Source organism: Ascidiella aspersa, chromosome 6, assembly GCF_963924565.1.
Source record: "Ascidiella aspersa chromosome 6, kaAscAspe10.2, whole genome shotgun sequence".
NCBI lineage: Eukaryota > Metazoa > Chordata > Ascidiacea > Phlebobranchia > Ascidiidae > Ascidiella > Ascidiella aspersa.
The window spans coordinates 27,906,393-27,930,786 of NC_139452.1; the positions used below are offsets into that span (position 1 = coordinate 27,906,393).

At 34.9% G+C, this 24,394-nt stretch overlaps 1 protein-coding gene across 1 annotated transcript; it reads right to left on the reverse strand.

Moving 5' to 3' along the window:
* Positions 1-8,530: 8,530 nt before the first annotated feature.
* Positions 8,531-9,987, reverse strand: LOC146141104 (uncharacterized). The gene is made up of 3 exons (XM_083392812.1): positions 9,804-9,987; positions 9,461-9,546; positions 8,531-8,779 (listed from the first exon to the last, which is right to left on the reverse strand). The coding sequence occupies exons 1-3, from the start codon at positions 9,985-9,987 to the stop codon at positions 8,531-8,533; spliced, it is 519 nt and encodes a 172-aa protein (XP_083248938.1).
* Between the last annotated feature and the right edge of the window lie 14,407 nt (positions 9,988-24,394).

The window sequence follows — 24,394 nt, forward strand, 5'->3', positions numbered from 1 at the left end:
TAACCAAAACAAATGTAACGTGGAATGCTATTTAAAAACATACATGCAGCGTTCACCTGTATTTGTTACCTTTGAAGTTGTTTGTGTGGCTGGGAAAAGAAATAGAAACACTTACGCCTGTTCTACCGATACAGAAGAATGTTCGGCGCTTTCTATAGTATCCTACCACATTTTAGACTGGATATTACTAATTATATTTGTATTATAGTGAGTGTTCGGTGGATCAAGTATTATTATTATATTTATTCCCCCATATTTATCAAAGAATAAAGTTCAGAGTTATTTGGGGAAAATAAGATAACTGACAGAAACTTGAGCAAACATAAGGACCACTATATATTTTACTTAAAAATTTCTTCTTTTAAATATAAGTTTTTTAACCGAAAAAAATAAGAAAAATAATTACTCAAGTGCAACAAATCAAACTCCAGGTTTCTCAGAACGTAGGCACATTTGTGTTAAAAAAAATATATATTGAGGACTTATTACGAAGGAAATTCGCCTAACTGTTGTTATGTAGCACTCTGCGATGTCTTTTGTTGTGTTTGAGGCTTTTGCATTTTGACAAACTACCCAAAACGGAAACTTCATTGTTTACCTCAGCAAGCTGGGCAGTCAGTGTTTAATGATATAACCCCGCGATAAAAGTAACGAATAAACAAAACGCGTAGTTAGTGTAAACCCACACATCTCACTCACAACATTTCTGTCACAACAATCGCATTTATTTTAGTAATTTGATCTTAAGCAAGATTTATCCTGGTAGGAGATCGAAGAATCTAAAAGCCATTTTTCGCCCACTGATTAGTCAATTGGTATAAAATAAACAAATATTGGTTGTTTTTCAGCCATGTAAAATGGCCTAACACGCAGCCTAACATAAAGGTTTTTTTAAATGACTTTCTTACAACACTGCTAAACGAGCCATCAAAACTACACACAAAACAAAGTGCGATTCCTTTTAAAAGAATCTTTGAATATCCTTGATTTGACAAGCTGGTAAAAGTAAGATCACGTGGATGCTATACACGAGAAATGGATGAAATAAAATATTTTGAAACCAAAAAAACAAATGTTAAGGTTAAATATTGTCTAAAAAAGTTTCATTGAAAATTAGCCACGGGCCACATTATATTGCTTGGCGGGCGGATCCGGTCCGTGGGCCGTAGTTTTCCTTAATCTTGTTAAAACGATTTGTTTTTTTGGATAGATGACAGTTACTAATAACAATATAAACAAGATTTTCTGGTAATTATAATTGTTAACCAACGTTTCGGCAACCTATTCAAATCGCGATGGCAAGTACGTTACCCTATTAAATTAATTGAAGGCTGACTCTAATTACCAAGCTAAATATTTTTTCCTTACTTTACCTGACTACTTTGGTGTAAACTACAGTTAGCTTTCTTTTTCAACTGTTGCCACGAACTACAGGAACTAAATCTCAGTGGTGTGGTTGATAAACACATTCCTTAGCGAAGCCAATATGTGTAGGCTATGAATGCACCGCAATAAACTGTACACCTACTCCTTTAGATGAGTTGTCAAAACAATTGGCTGGCTTCACTAACTAAAAATATCTACCATATTGTTTTTAATGTAAGCGTACGTCTTTATCATTGAGGTTTCGCACACAATCATATTTATCTACCTGCAACCGGTGCCGGTCCGCTTCAACTTTTCTGCTGGTCCGCCAAATATAACACAATTTTATATCTCAATTACAAAATGCAAAATGTCGAAAGCTTGTCTATCAAGTTTAGAACTTCGCCAGTTCCGTAATTTGCAGCATCGCCACGTAACATAGAGTTAATGGTATATTTTAAACTTTATCATATGTCACAATGCTGCAAGTGTTGTATCCATCTGTTTAAAAGTGGGCTACAACTCGTTTAAAACCTAAAATTGAAAACCAGTTATACGTAAAAGCTAAGAAAACTTTTAGTTACATACTTTGTCGTAATTACAATTTGGGTTAATTTTGATTTCTGAAGGTTCACCGGTCCGCAAAATTTGTTTTAAAATTTTACCGGTCTGCAAGCTAAAACGGTTGAGAACCATTGCTTTAGCGTTGATCAGTAATCGTCAATCAGTGATTATCGTCAAAATGTTGGTTTCACTTAAAATTTGTTTTTTAGGCTACAAATTTTTGCCGCAAAATACAACTTTTTTTATTTTTTTTATGTTAAGCCTGCTTTAAAAGAGCCCGTCCGGTACAAAATCACCGTAATTCGTCAAATACACTGTCACTCTGGTTTACGTCATATGCAAATCACAATGACGTTTTGACAAAATTACAATGTATTTTTTCAATTGCTACCCCTGTGGATAGCTTGCGGCAGTTACACAAATCCTTGTTGATCGTTATTTTTTTAAATAATTATTACACTGTTTATTATTGTGTTAAGTGTGGTGTTACTGTTTTGCTTTTAAATTACATTCAAAACATGACGAGTTAGTCACTTTTAGGTCTTTGAAAAGTCATTTAATTATGTTTAAAAAAAATTTTTGTTGCTTGACTAAGTGTAAGCTTTGTGTTATGTTTTCTGTCAATGGAGTTATACAGGGTGCGCCAGAAAAACCTACCACATTTCAAACTAGGAAAAAGAGATAACATTTATAAGCAATCAAAGCATTCATTGTCTCATCTCAAAGGCCAAATGTTACCATTTGATGTACCGGTATTTATGTTTTAAAGATTACATCCTATAAATGGAGCCCTCGCGATATAATATATTGTTGCAGGAGATTTCTGAAGTTTTCGAATACGGTACTCGGCGAGTCATTTCTTGCGGAATTCTTTCCACTGTTTGACGAATAGACCCTTTTACTGGGAATATGTTAAGGCTGAGGTCTCCAAAACCCGGCCAATAACTATTAAAGCACTAAAGGGTCTATTCTTCAAACAGTGAAAGAAATACCGCAAGAAATGACTCGCCGAGTATTTGAAAACTTCGGAATCGCCTGCAACCATGTATTATATCTTGAGGGCGCCATCTACAGGATGTAATCTTTAAAACATAAATACATCAATGGTAACCTTTTGACTAACATTTAGACAGAGTTTAAGTAAACACACATTTATTAATACATCGTTGATATTGTTTCCAGTTTCAGCAGCAAGTTTAGGCGAAATATCATTCCACTGCTCGATTAAATAGCTAGAATTGTACCGTGGCTGTTCAATTTTTTTTTTTATAACTAAAAAAAAGACGAAATGAACACGATGAAAAATAATGCCTAATTTAAAAGAGAGCAATTCAAGGACGCACGTACACTTAGTAAAATACTGTACAACTCACATTTCACTTGACAAGCATAAACAGCAGTTTGTGAGCACTGTACATCCTTAAAAGTGTTTAAAGTTGGGTTGTAAGCTTTCTGCAAACAAGTCGGTGGACTTGTTGTTGGGGCTGCGAAGTTTGCTGGAGTTCCATCGCTCGAAAACCAAGTCAAACACTGTCTTTGACGCCAATCGTTGTCAGGTTATAAGCCGAAGAAACAAAGTATTCCACATGTTAAAGTGTGTTTCTATCCCTAAAAACTAAACATAGAAATAACAATAGACTTATAAATGCTTGACGTGGCAAAAAATATAGTTGTACTGTATATGATGCATACATCCCACAAACAAGAAATAAATCATCGGCAGTTGGCCGAAGAGGCATAAAACATATGATGAGGCCACTCATACCCAAACCATCCCCCGATAGGCCTCCTCTCCCATAATGGTCCGTGCCACTCCCCTCTGAAGGAGTGGTAGACGGTTGACCGGAGGCGGAAGCCCTGATTTGAAATATAATAGATAAACTCACATGGGTATCCTTTTGGTTTAAAGTAATACCAACGACTAAAATCTGAGTTTTTTACCTACAAAAAAAAAAAACTGTGCGCCTTCCCTCCCGCAATGGATTCCGTGCCTTTCCTCCTTGGAGGTTAGGTAGACGGTTATCCGGAGGTGGAAGCCCTCACTTTCTAAAAAATAATGTAAAATCATGGGTATATTGGTTTTTATTCTGAGTTTTTTGCCTAGAAAAAAAAAAAAACTTAGGTGTCTTTAACCGGATCACTGTGGGGTTTGTGTCCTGGCATTTTTTCCCGGGTAAAACCGTGATTTTTTGGTCAGTATGAAAACTAAAATTATTACTAATACTGACACTACTATTTATTACCTACACCCAAACAAAAAGGCGAAAAGTTGACCTTCTGCCGATGCGCAGTTATAACTCGGGCCCTACCTCCCTGTGGCGGCACCACCTTCCTTTGGGAATGGTTGTCCGGATTTCAGACATTCCCGGCCTCCTTCTTGGCCAATGGGAAGATAAAGCCACTACCCCTTTTATGTTTTTTCCCCTATACACCAGTATATAATAATGAAAAAATATATATATATGTATATACTTGTCCTCGACATTGAACCTAACTTGCGTTATAAAAAAATAACAAAAAAAACACTGCGTCGTCGCTTACGTGAAACGTTGTAATTATAATAATAATATTTTGATTCATATTTCAAACGATAATCAACCAACAAACGAAAGTTTAAACGCAGATTACTTGTTAACGAAAAACAAATTTTTAGTCGCTTCTTGGGTGCCCGACAACGAGTTTGACTTTGTACAGAGGCGATATCGTAGATGGTGACGTTTATCCGAGGCGCCATTATTAATAGTTAAATTAAAAAAAGAAAAGATAAAAATAAGTTATCATACGGCCCATTTATTAAAGAATATAATAATGTTGTACCCTTATTACATTGTAGACTTCAAAAGTAACGTTTATAAGTAAAATTAAGTGTTTGTTTTAATTTTTCAGTCAACTGACACCATTTGCTTTCAACTGTGAAAGCGGCTTCTGCAAAAATATAAATGTGGAAAACAATAGAAACGAAATAAACAACTTTGAATTATCACTGTCTGGTTCTCACGGAGAAACTAAGCTCTTCGTCGTCAACCAACAAACGAAAGTTTAATCGAGGATTACTTAAAACGAAATTTAAGGTTTAAAGAGGTCTTCTTCAAGACTGGCGAAGTGCTGCTTGACAAAAAAAAAACCTTGGGGGAGCTTGTCCGATCTAGGAAGTTAAGCAACTTCGAGCTTGGTTTTTACTTCGATGGGCTTTTGGAAGAAGATATAGTTATTTGGTTGCAGGGTAATTGGAACGAGTGGAGAAAGCACTGAATACGGTGTTTCACAAACCAACAACATCTTTTTCTAGAATGTTGCAGACTATACTACAAAGTTACAAACATTGCGCCTACGAATAACACAACTCACACCAAAAATTTGGCTAAAAAAATTAAGACATCTTCGAAAAAAAACTTACAAAAAATGTATTACAAAAAGAACAATTTGTTTTATACTAACAAATAAAAAAAAAATTTTTTTCGCCAGCCGAAATATTCGCAGTTTCTCCAAACGCACATAAAGAAACCGCAAACTATCATTTATTCAGTCTGAAGTGATTTTCACAAAAACAGTAGCGTTTGTGGATTCTAAAGATTGGTTGTTAAAAGACTTCTGGTGAATATACACAGTTCATCTTGAGTTGGATTTCAACATCAACAATTTTCCCAAAACGACTTCTAAATAACAGGTTGACGACAAGAAGCTTGTCGCAGCCTACAAATAGTTATAAGAACGAGATTTGTCTGTTTGATATAACGCTCGACTATTTATTATAGCGCATTTCACATCATCAGTATTCCCTATAACATAGGGCAAAATTGGCCAATTTCGACGTGCATATACCAGCGATTTTTTTCGAATTATTTTCGACCTACGCCGATTTGGCTGAAATTTTCACAGAAGATGCGCTAGGACAATATGAATCCAACGGTGATACTTATATAGTCCAATTCTTTATAATTAACGACAAAATAGACATTTTTTATAAAAACTATTCAAAAAAAACGCTATTTTTGGCATTTTTTAAAAATCAACCTTCTCCGATTTGGATGAAACTTGGTGTGTAGATGCGCCTTGGGCGTAGAAACAACATGGTAAAGTTTCAGCCCCCTAATACCTAAAATAAAGCCAAAAATACGACTTTAAAGTTTTTTTTATTTTTTTACAATTTTGCGAATTTTTGAAAAAAAATCCCCGGGGATTTCCCCGAAAAAAAATCCCCCGGAATTTTTTTTCAATATTTATCAGTTGTTAATTTCATTCAATATTTTTTATTCTGACAATGTCAGATTTCCTGCGTGCAGATTAATTCACCGCCAAAACTTGATGTTAGCAAGCAACAATTGACATTAAGCACTCAACCGTTCCCATCAAGTGAAGCTCTTGACGGGAGCCATTTGCTGCGCCCAAAAGCCACAAGTCTGGTGTTATTACCTTGTTGCAATGCAAAACCTCTATGTTAAATTAAGGTAATAAACTGTATGAAAAAACTTTCGTTTGTTGGTCGAAAGTGTAGCAAAAATTAACTAAAATGTTTTGCTTTAATGAGTTTCGTGAATTGTGATTAATTTACTAAAGCAAACCATTTGAAAAATTCAGGCCAAGATAATAACAAACAAATCTCAACATACCTGCAGTTTGTTGCAAAGCAAAGTGCGTTTTTTTTTAACTAACTAAAGACCGTAAACTTATTTATTTTCGCCACTGCTGAACTTAGCTGATAGAATGTAAGTTGTAGTAATCGTTTTGACTCGATTCTTCCAACTGAAGAAAATTTTAGAACTTTTATCGTCGGCATTATGTGTTCTGTTGGAGGGCCAGATTCTGTTGTTAATACACATACAAAACTGAAGAAAAGGGTCGGAAATAGCACAACACGGTTAGTGATGGTCTGAGCCAAGCCCTTTATTAAACCTGTCTCCAACAGGGAACAGGTGCCACCACGAAAGTAGAGTCCGAATTGCCAAGCCGAGAAGGGGATTTTTTTTGTGGAAAAGTAGCCAACGTTTCGTGTAATTCGCAAATATAGATATGTTTTTGTACCGAATAAGAAGTTATCTAAATGTAAAAAAACGGGAAATTATTGGTTAAAAACACTAAAAGACGAACATGCAGTCAGAAACAGTCCCGTTTTCTTCAAATAGTTCAGACGGTAATTCCAAGTTTCCAGTTTCACAACTTGTATGTGCTGACAAGTTTGTTTAGTAGGTAGGTATAAGAGGTAAATGTTTAAACCTTTTGTTTGTGGTGGAGATGGTACAATTTTGGCAACTCGTTTTGTTACTGTAAAATAAAAGTGGTAGGATTCTAGACCAGCGCCCTTTTTCACAAGAACATTGTTTTTTATAAGTTTAATCACTTTTACATCACAATTTCAATAAACACTTTATTATATAATTGCTATTCACAAATACCGCCAACGATTTTAATAACGGTGTTAACAACGGAAATTACCCGGAAATTAATAACACAGTGAAGCTCTAATTGTGTATTATATGCGCGAAGCACGAAACATTTTGGGTTTACGTATAGTTAAAGTTGGCCAAAAATATAGATCGACAGGTACTCAAGACCACATTTGGCACGTGGGTCAGAACCACGCTGAGACAATATAAAACTTATAAGCCACATGTAGTTTTAAAACAAAGTGCAATGAACGTTCGGCAATCACGCGGCCCACAACTACGTGTTAACACTAAGCTATTCAAAAGTCACTTGCGGCCCACGAAAAATGGCTCTGCGGCCCACATTTGGGCCGTGGCCCACAGTTTGCCGACCACAGTGTTAGACATTAGTCTATATTACACTAACAATAAAAATTGTCGTTTCTTTGCAATAGTGTTTTGCAAGTGGAATTTTATGAAAAATTGGTTTGCTTAAAACAAGCATCGTCAAAATGAGCGTTTAAAACCTACCGCCAAGAACCGGATACAAATGGAGAAGTGTAAAAAAAACGAAAAAGTTACCATTTTGCAGTGAAGTTTTTTTTTTAACTTTGTTTATCTAGTTAGGTAAAAAGTTATTAACCACTTTGTTTCAGAATGCGTCAAAACGATTTTGTATAAAATGCATTGCTCTGCCTAATTAAAGTTATTTAAAGCTGCCATCTAAATAACAAGCTTCCAAATACTGGCACAAACTACGAAGACCAAGTGATGTGGCTGTTGTATGTTTTCTTTACAGCAGAAAACAAAAGTAGGCTGCGAATACAGACTATTCTGTACACCTACTCCTTTGGATTTGATGTCAAAACGTTCGACTGACTTTACTGACTACAATCCTGGAATCTCTGTGGAAGCAAGTTTAGTTTTAAAAGAACCATATATGCTACAATTATATATTTCGATGTTTTACTTTTTTATTACGAAACAACTTGTTTACATATGTGTATACTGAAGGCAAAAGTTAACATTGTAGAGAACCTACCGATGTCCATCCACGTTCATCGAAGCGTGCAGATCGCCTTTTTTCCTATTTCGCAATTGTATAAACGCGTGTTTGTGCTTTTGCTCCCTCTTTACCTTAACTTAACCATGTCGCAGCAACGCAATAAAGCACCAACCGCTTTAACATTATAATTCATGTCAACAAGGGGGCTTGTTAACCTATTTTTTTATATAAATTACTTGGCTACTACAAACGGACAATAGTAAACGATACCAATACAGGCAATGGCAGTGAGAGCCGACAAGCATTTGCCGAAGAGAGTCTTGATCAGTCTGTCCGTTAAGGTGAGCTCGCTGGAGATGCCAACCATCTTGTGAGAGTGATCCCTCATTATATGATCGTCTCTCACGCAAGACAAGAGCCAATACGCGAGATCGGTCGTGCCCACTACATTCGCACCCTTGGGTTTCTTGTTAATGGCGGTCTGGAATATTTGAATGTTGAAAGTAGTGTTCTACTAAAATGACTTGACTTAAGTGAAACTAAGTCACTCATTTTGAATTACTTGAATTGACGCAAGGCCTTTGGGTAAAGTCAGTCATAAAATGTACTAAGGTTTGTCATTCAGCAGTGGATTTCATCGATTTGAGTCACTACTAAAGGTAAGTAAAGCTTAAATAGTATTCATACTAAAATTAATTTTAAAACGTAATTAAAAAAGGTTAGTCTTGTGGGCTAAAAAAAAAATTTTGAAAAAGCTCACTGTGTAGTTTCTCAAATAGGATATATCAACGATACGTTGCGCCACATAGACAGAGCCCAGTCGATGTTTTTCACGAGTTAAAGGTTCTCGAAAATTCGCCGATGATCAGCCGTTACCTCTTTTAGGAAGAATGGAAAAAAACAAAAGCTGAAAATACAATAAGCCTTTATTAAATTTAAAATATTAGCCTTCTGATTTTCTAGATGTTGGACATGAAGACTCCAAAATGTTGACCAAATCTCTCACTTTCATCTAACTAGTAACACTTGCCCCCTCATATGTCTAAGGCAGCGTATTTCAAATTCAAACAGAGTTTTTGCTTAAAAAATTAATTGATACCTTTCCTTCTAGGGAGTTTGGAATTTCAAATTAAAATCTACTGTTTTAAAAGCACCTACCAACATTAACGATTACTATCTTCTTCACCCCGTGTGTTCGCATTGCGTGAACCATATTTTCAGTTCCCTGAGAAATCATCGTTGTTTTGCCTTTAAAAACGCAAGTTATGAATATCAAAAGGGTTATAATAAAAGCTTTATCCTATTTCCTAAAAAGCAACTAGCCTGTGGTAAGGTTTGAACTGACGACCTCGGTAATACCGTGAAGATTTTTACATTACATTCGCATATATACAGTACATTTGCTGTATTTTTACATATTTACATTACATTCGCTGTCTTTCCTTTTAACTTTTATAATTTATGGCAGTGGTTTTTAAATTAGTGTACACAAATCCATAAAGGACATTTTATTTCCTTTATCCCAGTCCCCAAGCAAGAAATAACTCCATCCATTCCCTGAATTGCCAGACTCACTTCATCTTGTTGTAAAACATCACCGACCACTACCTTGACTTTACTGCGAACATCGCCTGTGATTTTGGGAGGCGTTAGAACAGTGGTTCTCTTTTTTTTTCTTTCGTGGCCCATTTACGTTGCAAAAAAAATTCTGTGGCTCAATAGAATTTTTATGAAAGAAACAATTTAAAATAGGTTTACAACAAAACACAGCAGAACATTTTTCAAAACAACTTATTTATTCAAGCGTGCATTAGTGAGATACTTTCGGCTGAACAATAAATTTACATTCCTTTTTAATTCCTCCCCAAGCCACTATTCCTAAAAATTTAAATATACACAAATCAAACTAAATCTAGCTGTTTAAATTGGTCTGTGGCCTACCTCAAATGTTCTTATGGCCCAGCAGTGAGCCATGGCCCACTGGTTGAGAACCGCTGCGTTAGAACAAACGCTGTTATTTGCAAATCTGGACAATTTTTTTGCTGTTAAACCCCTTTTCATATTGCTGAAATAGTCAAGACTTTTCTAGAAGTCGTGATGATTTTTACATCTAAAAACAGTCAACTTACATCTAAAAACAGTCAATCAAATATCAAAACTAAAAAAGTGATATCGGAGCGCAAATGTAAATATTCCTGTCTTTTGTTTCACTTTTGCAGTCCCAACTTGAGTAGAACGATGAAGGAACTTTTATTCTACTGCAATATTATTTTTAGACTGCAAGAAGTAAAACAGACATATTCGAAATATACACAATCGGCTTTTTCCCACGAGAAAAAAACTAGACCTTAAAACATAGAAATATTTAGGATAAATTAGAAATATCCTTAATATTCTCAAGCATAAAACTTAGTATTATTTAGGCAAATAATAATACTTATAGAACATAACGAGAACTACAAAATAGAAGACTTGTCATTTACCTTTTTCCTGCGTGCCTAACTTGAAAGTTGCCCGACCAGTTTGTCCAGTGCCGCCAAACACAACTAACTTCATTTAAGAGAGTAAAATGTCCCCCCAAAAAACAAGGCAAAGCAACGCCGCACAATCAGACTTGCACGCACTACAGGAAGTATCATAGTCGGGTTGTTACGATTGTAATTAATTAAACGCCGCTAGCATAGAGCAGTAACAGAGGTTACACTGGAAAATTTGACGTCATGGAGAGATTAGTCGTAATGCAATGTGGATGAAACTAGACTTGAACAACAAGAGAAATAAAGGTGCGCAACCAAGCCAATTTGGTTAAGACGATTTAATACTGATAAACATGTTTAAAATTACACGAGAGAAGTAAAACATTAGGACACCTGCGACTAAATGGTGAACTATAAGGAGTAAAATATTTTATCGCGACGTTGAACAGGTTTTCCCACCTTTGCATGCTGTTTTGCACTTCTAGGGACTAAATAAGCGCAACCATGAATAAAACACGCTTTATATCAATATAGATTTCATTGAAATGAATAAGAACACATAGAATATACAGTAACTGTCGGAAACATATGTGGCAAAATACCGCAAATCGTACGCATCAACAGAAATATAAAGTTTTTGCATGAAAATTTATCCGTGTTTTGGAAAATTTCTCTGCCTTGGAAATGCTTTTAACAGAAATCGCTTTTAAGAGGTCTGTTTGGTTTTGTGGTATTACGTTTAAACTAACAGCTGTCGGCATACAAATGTGACACATATATATATATATATATATACAATGTAAGTGCATAACGCGATTGATAAACTGCGATAATTCATAATGCAGGTTTTCTTATTCCTTTTAAAAACGATTATTATCCCAGTAAAGGTATGTTTGGTATGAACGACCATAATGATGTCCGATACTTGACTTTTCATTCCGATAACGATACCCGAAATTTTGAAGAAATAAACGATCGCGACTCGATGCAATACCGAATGACGTCATTACGATACTCAAACAAGCAAGTCAGACAAAACACAAACGTTTAAAGATAATTTTTTCATGCTGTAACGCTAAAATGTGCTAGTGTTAGAAGTTTAGTTACATATTAATTTATATTAATTTAGTGTCGGATGGACACCGATAATACCCTAGTATCGGACGAATACCTTCACTACCACTTGGCGCGGGGTATCCGCTCCGTTTCGGTATGATCGAACATCCCAATTAACCACATGGGTAATGGTATAACTTGAGGGTTTTTGGTGTTAATACAGGACTGTCACACATTTTTGTAAAAAAAATTAAAGATAATTTCTGAAGCAACATACGCAACTTTTTAAAGAAAATCTAGAGGTTTGTAAAGACCTAAAATTCGATCCTTAACTGATTTTAAATATCATTCGACAACAGATAATGGTAAAGACTATAAAACATAGTTATAAAAAATTCCACTTAACCATAAATTGCAGGTGCACAGAAATGAAATCAAAATCAAGAGTTTGGAAAAAAACCTAGGGATTTTGAAAAGCTTTTCATTTGTGAAAAATAATTCATTCAAAGACAGTTAAAGACATGAAAGACTTCGTGGCGACCCTCCAACACGAATTTTCACTGAACAATTGCGTAGTTTTCCTCATCGTCATTCACCACATTCACGTAAATCCCTGTGTTTTTGTTTTCCACTACCTCGTAAACCGTCATTTCTGAAATAACGCATTCACGTTTTTCGTTTTTTCTTTGTGAGCAAAATAAATGGGAATAAACCAGTTTCATAAATAAGTCATTTTGAAATGAGTCCCAGTCAAGTCATTTGTAAAATAAGTTATGTCCAAGTCAAGTCTTTTCGAATCAAAAAGTCAAGTTCCAATCAATGTATTTTTAGAGCAAGTCAACTTCAAGTCAAATCCTTGTCATAAAATAAACTTTAAACCTTTAAAACGAGTAAACTTGTTCTATTATAAGCAATATTTTTTTTTGCGTACAAAAATTAAGATAAAAAACAATTTTATAAACATTGCTTAATGAGAACACTTTATTTTTACCCAAGTCCATTCGTCCAATGACTTAAGTCCACCAAATCAAGTCATTTGTTTTTCAGTCACCGTTTTGTCCATGTATAAATAATCGACAATACATAAGTTTACTTTATGAAAGGTAGTAAAATGAACAGAATACTTCACAAATACACGTAGAGTGGCAATATATTGTTAAAAATTATTCAAGCTTTTTAAACTAGATATTTTTAGAGGTCAAGTAGGAATATCAAGCCCATATTTCAAAGTAGGTAAAATTTGTTGTACGTTTGAAACAAAGTATGCAATTTATCTTTTTCCAATTTTAAAGTACTGCGCTTTAAAATTATCATTCCTACTGCGTCGAACTAAAACCTCCAACCTCTATGACCTGAAGTAAATTTTTTTACACACTTGTATTTTTAATACAATTTTTTTACACACTTGTATATTTTGAGTTACCTTGAGGTGCAGTATTTTTCAATTCACTTTTTGATACGTTGGCTGCAAAGAAAAGTATAGCTTTATCTTTGGACATTCATTAACAGCATACGATAAAATTGACTTTACTATACTTGATTTATTATTTGTTTTCCAAACTGTCCCGGATGGAATCTTACTTATTCGACCTTTAGCCGAGCCTACTAGCATGTTCTCATAGAATGCTTATACATACGCCATACATTTATAAATAAGGGCATAAATAAAATGCAAAACCGAGGTAATTTAATTCAATAATAAAACCCTGTCACCATCTGAATCCAAACGCGAACCCTAACCACAAAATTATGTCATGTTTAAATAATTATAAGAAGCCTATTTTACAAATCCATTTCAATATATTTTTCTTTAAAAACGTTTTATAGTTGGGGCCCTAACGCAGCGTAAAAATCTAATTACTGTGTGCGTAAAGGAGATATATGGGACAAAACAAATTTTCTGACATAGGCCCATCTTGTTTTTGCTGCTATTTTTTTTTTTTTTTGGTTTGCTTAGATATGTAAAGACGATAGTTGACCAGAGCTTTATGGAAAAAGCATCGTCGCAAAATTTTAAGATTTTCAGACATGACGTAGAGTGGTATGTAGGTGCGATTCAGAGGTCTACGAGTCTGCCCCCCTGGGGGCCTTTTAATTGGGGGACAAAACACATAAAATAGAGTGACATCATTGTTTTAGTTCTTTGTAGCTATCTACTCCTATCTAGTTTCACGCGGTCTCGAACTTCGAAATTCCAAATCCAAAGTCGTCTCGTGAGAAGAATGAAGTGGCCGCATAAAGCCGTGTTCTGTTATCCACCAATAGCACAAAACAAAAAAATCTACAATTTAACCCAAATGCCGAAAAAGGAAGTTTTAACCCGTTTAACAACACTAAGGTAGTCGGATAGTCTGCAACATTTTGCAGCCCCAAAAGCTTTGGACTAGTTGCTGTATAAATATATCAAAGAGTATGTCCAATCAACAAATAACAAACACCTCATGGTCATGACGTATCATAAGTTATTTTTTACATATTTAATTAGAATGTAGTATCATGTAGTACAATAATATCTAAAGAGAACCTATGTCCAATAAAAAAATAAACAAACATATCATGACGTATAATAAGCAAGTTTTTACCTAGTTGGATGGAATCTGTATCATCAGGTGATGGTGGATTGAATGCTTCTTCTTGTATCGTTGAAACTTTGGTCATTCTAATTGAAAACAATGTCTTTGTAAGATTATCCAAACGTATTTGGATGTCGGTTGAAAACAAGACTTTTTTCTTTTAGCTTAACTTACCGTTTCTTTATGATGACAGCGCATATGATGAGAGCAAGGAGTAACAACAGACCAACTGAAGATCCAACTATTATCCCCACGTCTGAAAAAACAATGAAATCCCAAATTTCAGAGCATTTCATTTTTATGTACATAACAAAATTATTTCATAGGGAACAAGTAGCAAGTTAATACAAAGACGAGCATTAAGATGCTAATTGGTTTAGCGACATGGTTAGGAGCTCCGTAAAAAACACAAAATTTAAAACATCAGTATACGACTATTTTAAGATGTGACGTCATAAACTCGCGATCTTCCCATTGTGACGTCATACCTCAAGCGGTAAAAAGCATCGGACACATAACCCTTTATAAAACTCTTAATTTCACCATTTAAAAAATGGCCCAAAAGTAGTATTTACAATATACCTAGATAACTGCATATATACCTTTTTTGTAAAGTTACGATTTTATTGCCCTTACCCGTATAGGTAATTAAAACGTCGGCGCTGAATACCTATTTGTCAGAAGAACCCCTTTATAATTGAAATCTAGCTAACTGTATATCACGATAAATGTTATTAAATATATTTTAGTACAACGTAAAAAGAATATCAAATCTCATACATAAGTAGGTGGCAGAGTTCGAAACGTCAAAAACGCTACCTACTTCAATATGGGCTGAGATGTTCTTGATATGTCTTAATACAACTTTAATACAGTTTATGCTCATCACACACAACTTGCAACATACAGAAGATAGGGGCTCCAGTAGATTTAGGTGAAACACAGAATCCGGAAACTGTTGAGTGTTTCCCAAGGCCTTTACTCGAATTAGCTCGAATCTGTAACGAAGACAAATTGTCATTTTATGCAAAGAACAGCATATTACCTCACAATAACGGCAAAATAGTATTTGCCTACATTGGTTTATGGGCGATTGTTCTTTGCTGAATTTTTGTAGGATTAAAGTAAACAAATGGAAAAGACATAAGCTTGAATTAATTCAAATTTAATAAATATGCAACATTGCGCCATGCCTTCGTATTGACTTTGTAGATATTTTTTATAAACTGTTTCATAGTTTTATAGAAATTCGGCAATGTTTTGAAACGTTATAAACCTAAATTATTTAGTTTTCAAAAGATATTTGTATTTATTCAACATTTCTAGTAACAATTATTGGATATTTTAATACAGTTGTAATGCTTACTGCTAAAATGCCATTGGATTTCATTTGTTGAAGATAACTTGCTCTATATTGCAAAACTAAATAGGGGTGATATTGTCATGCACTAACCAAATATACAAATCCACAAATAAACTAGAAAAAAAGTATTGCTCCCGCAATGTTTCAACTCTTTGAAAAATCTTGCCCATAACCAAAATTAATAAATCAAACCGTTAAAACTGCTGTAGTCGGCGACCTAACAAAACTAAGCTGCGACTCAAATTACAAAACATTGATTTAGTGCAAACGGGCATACCGCACAGTGTGAACTTTTTGCGACTCGCGACGAAATTGGGAATACAAAATTATCTCTTTAAGCCCTCATGTAATCTTAGGCCAAAACAAAATCTCCAGTGTGATTTATCCTAAGCCTCATTGGGAAGACGGCTATCAAGTTGCGCACTCAGATGATTCTTCGTAATCATTATGTAGAAGCAAGAAGCAAAGCAAAAAAACAGACATCACTAAACATAAGTGTGGAAGGTGTTATTATAAAGATATAACAAATGATTATCTGATGTTTGTTACAGAAATTATTCTACTGGTTTTATCTAGAAGATTCTAGTATATTGCGATTACAAATCTGCAACATAACTGCGTTTTTATAATATACAATTTCTTTAGAAAAAATGCCAATATAAAAAGAAAAACATCAATATATATTTAATAGAACTTTAGGCTGAATGAAAGATACACACACAATGTGTTCAACAACTGTGATCTAGCTCTTCTCATGTCGTTTTTTTACTAACGATAACGGCTTACGTATCATAGAACACAGAAAGTGGACGCACACTGATCGAATCTCTCGAAATGGCCGGAGATCGTGAGTAAAACTGCCGGATACATTGTTTTTTACCCAGCCTTGATTGAACCATTCAATCGACATGTAGCAATGGCGAATGTTATTTTTTGACTGCTTGGATCATAAATCTACAGATTCTAAAGGTGAAATAATAATATTGAATTGCAACTCTGCGTACCTTGATTTCAGATAAATTTAGCTTCAAACACTGTAAGTTTAACTTTTTAAGTCGAACAACGCACTCTGTTCTTTTCCATATAGCTGATTTATCCTTAAATGACTGTGGAATGAATTAGCTAAGCTTTAATTGAACTATTTGTTTGGTTTCTAAAAACTGTTTGCTTTCTTAAAAACGCACTCTGTTCTTCTGCAAAACACAAGATGAACATTTAAAAGCAGATCCCCTCTTAACCTGTGTAGCTCAGTTGGTAGAGCGAAGGACACGATATGGCCGAGGTCGTGAGTTCGAACCTCACTGCAGGCTAGTTGCTTTTCTAGCCTGCGTTGTTTGTATCATTGATCGACAGATTCGATTAGTTTGCGATGGCTTTCGGTAACTATTGACTCACGGTGAAGTTAATCCTCTGTTTTTCCTGATGTCCAGTTAATGGAATTCTAAACGATTCTATGGATTTAAATGAGTTGTTGAAATTGTGTCTTGTGGTTCTTGTGTTGCCTGTTGCTATCACCTGTATATAAAAATGCGTTAGAGACCAATATTTAGAGGCTCTGTAACTCAAAAAATATCCAACAGACAATTTTTCCCTTATGTGAGCAAAGCAGGAAAGGAATGTAGCACGTGGCCATGTATAAACACCAGGTTCGGGAGCGCCAAATTTAAAACGGTTTTCAGTGATTTCAGTTGCCTTACCGTGTAAGGGCATTAATTAGCAGCTCCAGGTATTGAGCAGGTACAGCGATAATGGTTATGCTGTCTACAATGAGTTTATAGGCTACAAACTAAAAACCTGTACGGGCATACAATTTCCCTTACCGTGTATGATGTAATATTCCTGTGGTCTGTCGGTTGGCTTATTGCCAATATGCAAGGATCAGAACTAACTACATAAGCTCCTCTAACTTGACCTGGGAGTCCGTATCCTGTTGTAGTCGTCATTGTGTTAGCGAGGGTGATATTTCTGCAGCCCCAAAAATTGGCTTGCACCTGTAAAAGAGAAATTAGATTTTCAAAAATGTGTTCACATTCGTCGAGGTAAACTTATCTCACCTGGAATAAATACCTTGACCGAGACTTTGATTCGTTAATCCTTGCAAATGATTTCATAAATGGAAAGCTCATAGAAACGTTAAATTCTTTAGAGTATACCTAAGAAAAAGAATTCGGTGCAATTTTCTTAGTTCGTTATTTAAATTTAACATATTTCTTTTCATGTAATGCTAATAACAAATATGCTGATTTAGGGGAACAATACCTAAAACAGAAAAATCTACAAAACCACACTATTAAGACCAACGATATAATAAACCAAAATGTGTCGTAAATCCACGACAGAATTAGCATTTAATCGTATGAAAAGACATATACCTATTGAAATAAGGCCTAAATGATCAAAATAACGTAGGTAAAGTGTTCTATAGGCCAGATTCTGGTCATTTAGGTCTTATTTCGACGGGTTCAGGACTTATTCCGATATAAAGGGTATTACGACAACTACGTATTAGGTCCTATTTTGGTCTTAATTCGATCTGTTCTATTCTGAAGTTGGTGTTGTTCTTATTTCGGTCTAATGGCTAGAGTCCAGTTAATCCGATCAATAACCAAGGAATATGTAAATTTACATACATTCACTGATACAGTGTTGATAGTGTTTCCAGTTGCAGCAGCAAGTTTTCCTAAATTGTCATTCCACTTTACAACGAAATAGTTGGAGTTGCACTTCGGCTGTTCAATGATAGTTGCGACTGAAAAAAGTGACACACATTTACGCACTTATCGCGAAAAGAGACAACAAACAAAATTTCGAACTCACATTTCACTTGACAAGCATAGTAAGCAGTCTGTGTGCACTGTACATCCTCCAAAATGTTTAATGTCGGGTTGTAAGCTTTCTGCAAGCAAGCTGATGGACTTGTTGTTGGGGCTGCGAAGTTAGCTGGAGTTCCATCACTCCAAAGCCATCGAGAGTTGCTGTATCTTGCACCGATCAACACGTTTGCATTTTGATCTGAAGAAAAATTTGTGTAAACCGAAAAAAAGTGATTTTTGTGTATTTAGTCAACTTTTACATAGTTAACCTACACATGTACGACAAAAACTTGTAATCAAAATATACTAAAAAAATAATTAAATGAAATGAAAAAAATTCTCATTGAATTGAAATCTAATTTATTGTACCAGTAATACAGTACCTTTTAAAACTTAGATTGAATTGTTCTTTGTTTTTATAATAATTCTACCCAAAATTTTACACTACAACTCAGCTTTTTTTTATAACGAAACACCTTTGTATGTAAGGAATCTCCCCAGAAAAGTATTTTACCTGCTTTATATATTCACTTCATTCCTGAGGCAGTCCTACTAACTTGCTTCTTATATAGAAACTGATGTGTATGTTTTTATACAGCAAACGATATATTTCTGTTAGAGAAATTCTTCATGCTTTGTTGCGTTAAACAGTTATCAGCTATTTAAATTTTACCTGGAGAAAAAAAGCTTATCTCATCCTTATTGAAATTGTCGTAGTAATTTCCCTGCACAGTTGTCAACCTGCTGCAATGAGAATCATGATATCTTCTGTAGCTGTAGATTTGCTGACTTCTGGTTGCTGAAGATGATCCATAGAGATGAAAGTCGTAAAACCAACCTGTCCGGAAAAACATTTCATATTGTATTTGCAGTGCATCATAATTACAATACAGAAAATATGACTTCTTAAGTTATTCTTTTTAAAAGCCTTGGCTTCAGTCGTTTTGGTAAATTACTTGACTTAATTCAACTTTTAGATTTAGACAGTTGACTTGACGTTGACTCAAGTCTTTGAGTCAAGGGACTTGAGTTGAAATCAAATGTTTTCATTTTAACGTTTTACAATAAAATTGAGTTATGTATCTTAGATTTTACACGGAAAACCATTATGTTGTTTTTTAGTTGACTCCTATTTGGACGAGGTTACCAATTTTGATGGTTATCGTGTTATTATAGTATTATATGGGTTTGACTTGAAGATGACTTTCTCTAAAAATGACTTGACTGGGACTTAAATCTAATTTATTTTCACACTTGTAGGACTAAAGTCATTTCAAAAGTTTTGTTTACAACACTGGTAGGTGGGGAAATGTTTTTTTTTTATGTTAGTTTGCCTAAATGCCGTATATTTTTTTATAAAAGTCTTTCATTTAAAAACAACAACTAGGCTGACACTCCCTGTCCTATGATCAGGAACTGAAAGCATTCCACCATCGCAAGTTAACATACTATAGTCAACAATAACAACAGATTTTGTTTTGCTGTCGTTTAAGGGAAAAAATTAAATATGACAATCATAATTAATAATCTTGTTTCAGTTTGTTAAACTACAATTGTATAGCATTATTTCGTTTTAATTTTGCTGAAGTAACTGCAGTTAGACTGTAGATATTTTTTGTAGCATCTACCTTTACTTGCCGGCCCACAGCTATTGTTAGTTTGTCCAACTGCTACCAACCACTTGTTACGACGACCCGGTGCGCAAAACGTCACCTTTACACGACCTGTAGCCCATCTGTAATTAAAGAGAAGAGAACATTTAGTTTGTTATCAAAAACTTCAACCAAAGTTTACATTAAGCCACTAACAGTAATGGAAATATAAGGTGATAGACTAAAATGTCTGTCAACCGAATGAGCAGCAAAGTTTAAAAAAAAAACATTAACATACTTTAATGAGAATTGAGCGAGCTAAATTAGTAGTTTCTTATGTACTTCAAATGCAGGGGTTTCCAACCGGCGGAAAATCTGGTTTACGTTTGGAGTAAAATTTAAAAGCAAGAAAAAGACAAACAATTCGCAATATGCCGTCTGGTACTTTTAGGTTATGTTGCGGCAAAACAACTACTTTCATACTTTTAACCAGGACTGTGGAGTCGGGATCGACGGAATCGGTTTATTTTGTTGAAGTCGGACTCTGGACTCGAGTAAGCCTACGTAAAACCTCCCGAGTCCCGGCTCCGACATGCGCATGCGCACTACCATATTTTGAAACTGATATGGCCGCCAACTGGAAATTGTAAAGGCGGATTAGCATATGGTGGGTATTTTCCAACCATGTAGTGATTAAATGAATTATATGACACCCATCTGAATGGATTGCTGAAAATCCACGAGATTTAGGTATGGAAGTTGAAAAAGTCTGTCCACCCAGTTGCTTGGAAATAAAAAAGTAACCTTACAATTGCTAGGAATTAAGACTGTCCACCCAGTTACTTGGAAATAAAAAAGTAACCTTCCAATTGCTAAGAATTAAGACTGTCCACCCAGTTACTTGGAAATAAAAAAGTAACCTTCCAATTGCTAGGAATTAAGACTGTCCGCCCAGTTACTTGGAAATAAAAAAGCAACCTTCCAATTGCTAGGAAATAAGTCTGTCCATCCAGTTACTTGGAAATAAAAAAAAAATAAAATTGATTCGGACTCTGACTCGGTTATTTTTAACCGACTCCGCAGCCTTGGTACAACAATACGTCGTACTACAAATGCTCAGCGTGGCCTTTGAAGGGACAGATTATTATGGTTCACTGTGATGTTTGTACACATTGGTATGGGGCCCAGTTTAACAAGGGAAGGAGTAATTCAGAGTATTTTGAGGTTGGACGCAAGTAGCTTTCAAGTTTAACACAGAGTTTGGGAAAGTTAACACAAGTGCAACATTACTGAGGCTGATGGAAGTTATATTTTTTTCTTAGCCACAGTAAATCCATTAATAATCTAAAATCTGCGGCTAGTGATAAGAATAAGGTTTTTGATTTAACTTTTTGACTTTACCAGACAAAAAAAAAAAAAAACATTTCTCAATCTATCCAAAATTATTTCGTTTCTTTCGAAAAAATTATTTTCTTCCTGACTCACGTTCTGTACAAATCTATGAACCACAGAGTCTCATTTGGATTGTTTTTGGTGCTTTTCCAAACTCCCGTTTCGTTAGAATTGTTGGAATATTTGTAAAACCTGACGCCAGTCGGATTGTAAAAGATGTAGACGCGTTGCAGATCTGACAAAAAAACATTACAATAAAATAACATTACAAGAATTTTAATTGCTTTCATTCCTTCTTTGACCTGATCAAGCTCGGTTGTGCGAAAGTTTGTAGAGAATTTGATACAATTTGTCTTTATATAGGGCCACCTGGTTACTCTATTTAGAAGTAGACCAATACGGCAAAGATTTTTAATGAATATTTTTTTTAATGAATAATTACAAAGATTTTTAATGAATATAACCAAAGCTTGAACGTATATTTTTACAACGCTATACTACGCCGGTGTCCTTTTTAAATCTTATGGTGCAGCTTGTTTATTTTTTGAAGTAATACCTGGAGAAAAAAAGCTTATTTGATCCTTGTCAAAGTTTTTGTAATAATTTCCCTGCACAGTGGTCAACCGGCTTCCCCAAACTGCATAACTTCTGTAGCTGTAGATTCGCGCACTTCCAGTTTCTGAAGGCGATCCGTAGAGATGAAAGTTGTAAAACCAAGCTAGTTCAAAAGCAAATGTTATATTGCTTCCAGTGTATCAATCACATATCTGAGTACAACTTCAAGGGGTCACCAAACTACGCCCCGCTGGTTTCATTCTTTCGGCACGCCACTTTTTTAAGCTATTTAATTTAATTATAATATTGTTTTCTTTGATGGCAGAAACTAAACTGTAAGTATTGCTTGTAGCATTACCAGACTTGGACAATTAGAAAATCCTGTTTTTCTAATTTAACGAATTAGCAAAATGAGACTAATTCTAATCTTAATCTAATTTATGAATTGATCGTTTGCTCTAATTCTAGTGCTAATCTCGTACGGATTTTACCAAAAATGCTAGTTTGTCCAACAGCGTTTTAGTTTCTCAGTCAAAGCAAAGAACTTCAATTGATGGGGACAACGCAAAAAACAAACGCAGGAATATTTGCCATTTACATTCCTATGAGAATAAATTATACTTTAAACAAAATTAAATACAAATCATTAAACGTTATTCTAGTTAAAACTTTAGGTGTTATTCTGGTTTTCAGAACTTGAGTAATTCAACAGTAATTCTAATCTCATTCGAAAAAATGCAAATGATCTAATTCTATTTTCATATTGTTTAGAAAAACTGAAATGCTCTAATTTTAAAAGACAATATCAATTTAGTTAAGTGTGTAACCAACCATCACTTTTCGGTCCACAGTTATTCGCAGTTTGTCCAGCTGCTATCAACCACTTGCGTCGACCTGCATCTGTGCAAAATGTCACCTTCACACGACCTGTTGCCCACCTGTGAATTAAAAGTGCCATATAGGTTTTGTTAAAACAACTTATTACACTGTGTAATCAGAATTTACCATAATACCAAACACAAACAGCGAAATCTATGTACTAACCAAGTAAAAAATGCCTCTTGACGCATATGAGTGATAAGAGGGCGCTGGTCTACAATCCTGCCACATTTTCGTCCGGGGGTTTATATTGCTAACAAGTATTGGACTAGGGTGCGAGTTAGCATTTGGGTTTGGGTGGGTCGGGTATATTATTATTATATTTATTTTCTCTTATTTATTTCTTCCTAGCAATTTCAATTTTGACAACTTGTTTCGGTACAGTAAAAAAAGTGGTAGGATTCGAGACCAGCGCTCTACAAGAGTGATATAAAGGCATCCATGGTTGATCGTTGTTTTAGTTCCGGCTTACCTTTTGTACAAGTCTATGAACCACAAAGTCTCGTTTGCGTTGTTTTTTGTGCTCTTCCATGGTCCCGTTTCCGCTGGCCTCTTGGAATATTTGTAAACATTGGTAGCTGGATTGTAAAACATGTATATCCGTTGCAGCTCTAAAACCAACATTGATAATAAAAATTTCGCAATAGCCTTATGTTTTTTTTTAACAAACCATGTTTTTGATTTATTTCAGTTGTCAGTGAGTCATTGATCTGTTGGTCTTTAGTTGTAGCAAGATTTCCTCCCAATTTGACACATTCTCTCTCAGCTGTGTCTGCCTTCACTTGGTCATTTGATAAAGTCAAAACACTGTCCTTGGCGCCAATCGTTGTCAGGTTGCATTCTAAATAAAATTTAAAATAAAATGACCATTTACAAACGTTACATAAAAATAAAAATAGGTAAAAATAAAATACATTACAAAAGCTATTTTCCTGGAAAAACATTTTTAAACACGAAGCGCTAAAACACTTTGCATTTAGGTAGAGAAAGTATAAAAAAAATATGATAAATGGCCCTGGTGCATTGGTGGTTCCGCCACCTGGACAGTAGGTTACTAATTCATATTCGTGCTGTGGTTATCTTTAAAGCAGTGTTGTAAAGACTTAAGTCAATATTTCAAAATGACTGGACTTGACTTAAATCGTTCGGACAAATGACGTGGGTTAAAATAAAGTTTTTCCCTAGGCATTTTTTTAAATTGGGTTATTGATCTAAATATTTGCGCATGAAACAATACGATTGCTATACAAATCAAAAAACAGCTCCTTAGTTGATTGTAATTCATTACCAACGTTTCGGTAACCTTTTCTGGTTGCCTTCGTCAGGGGTTCACTATAGGAGCTGTTTTTCGATGTGAATTACAACTATGCCTGGTAGCAACAGTTTATATATGATT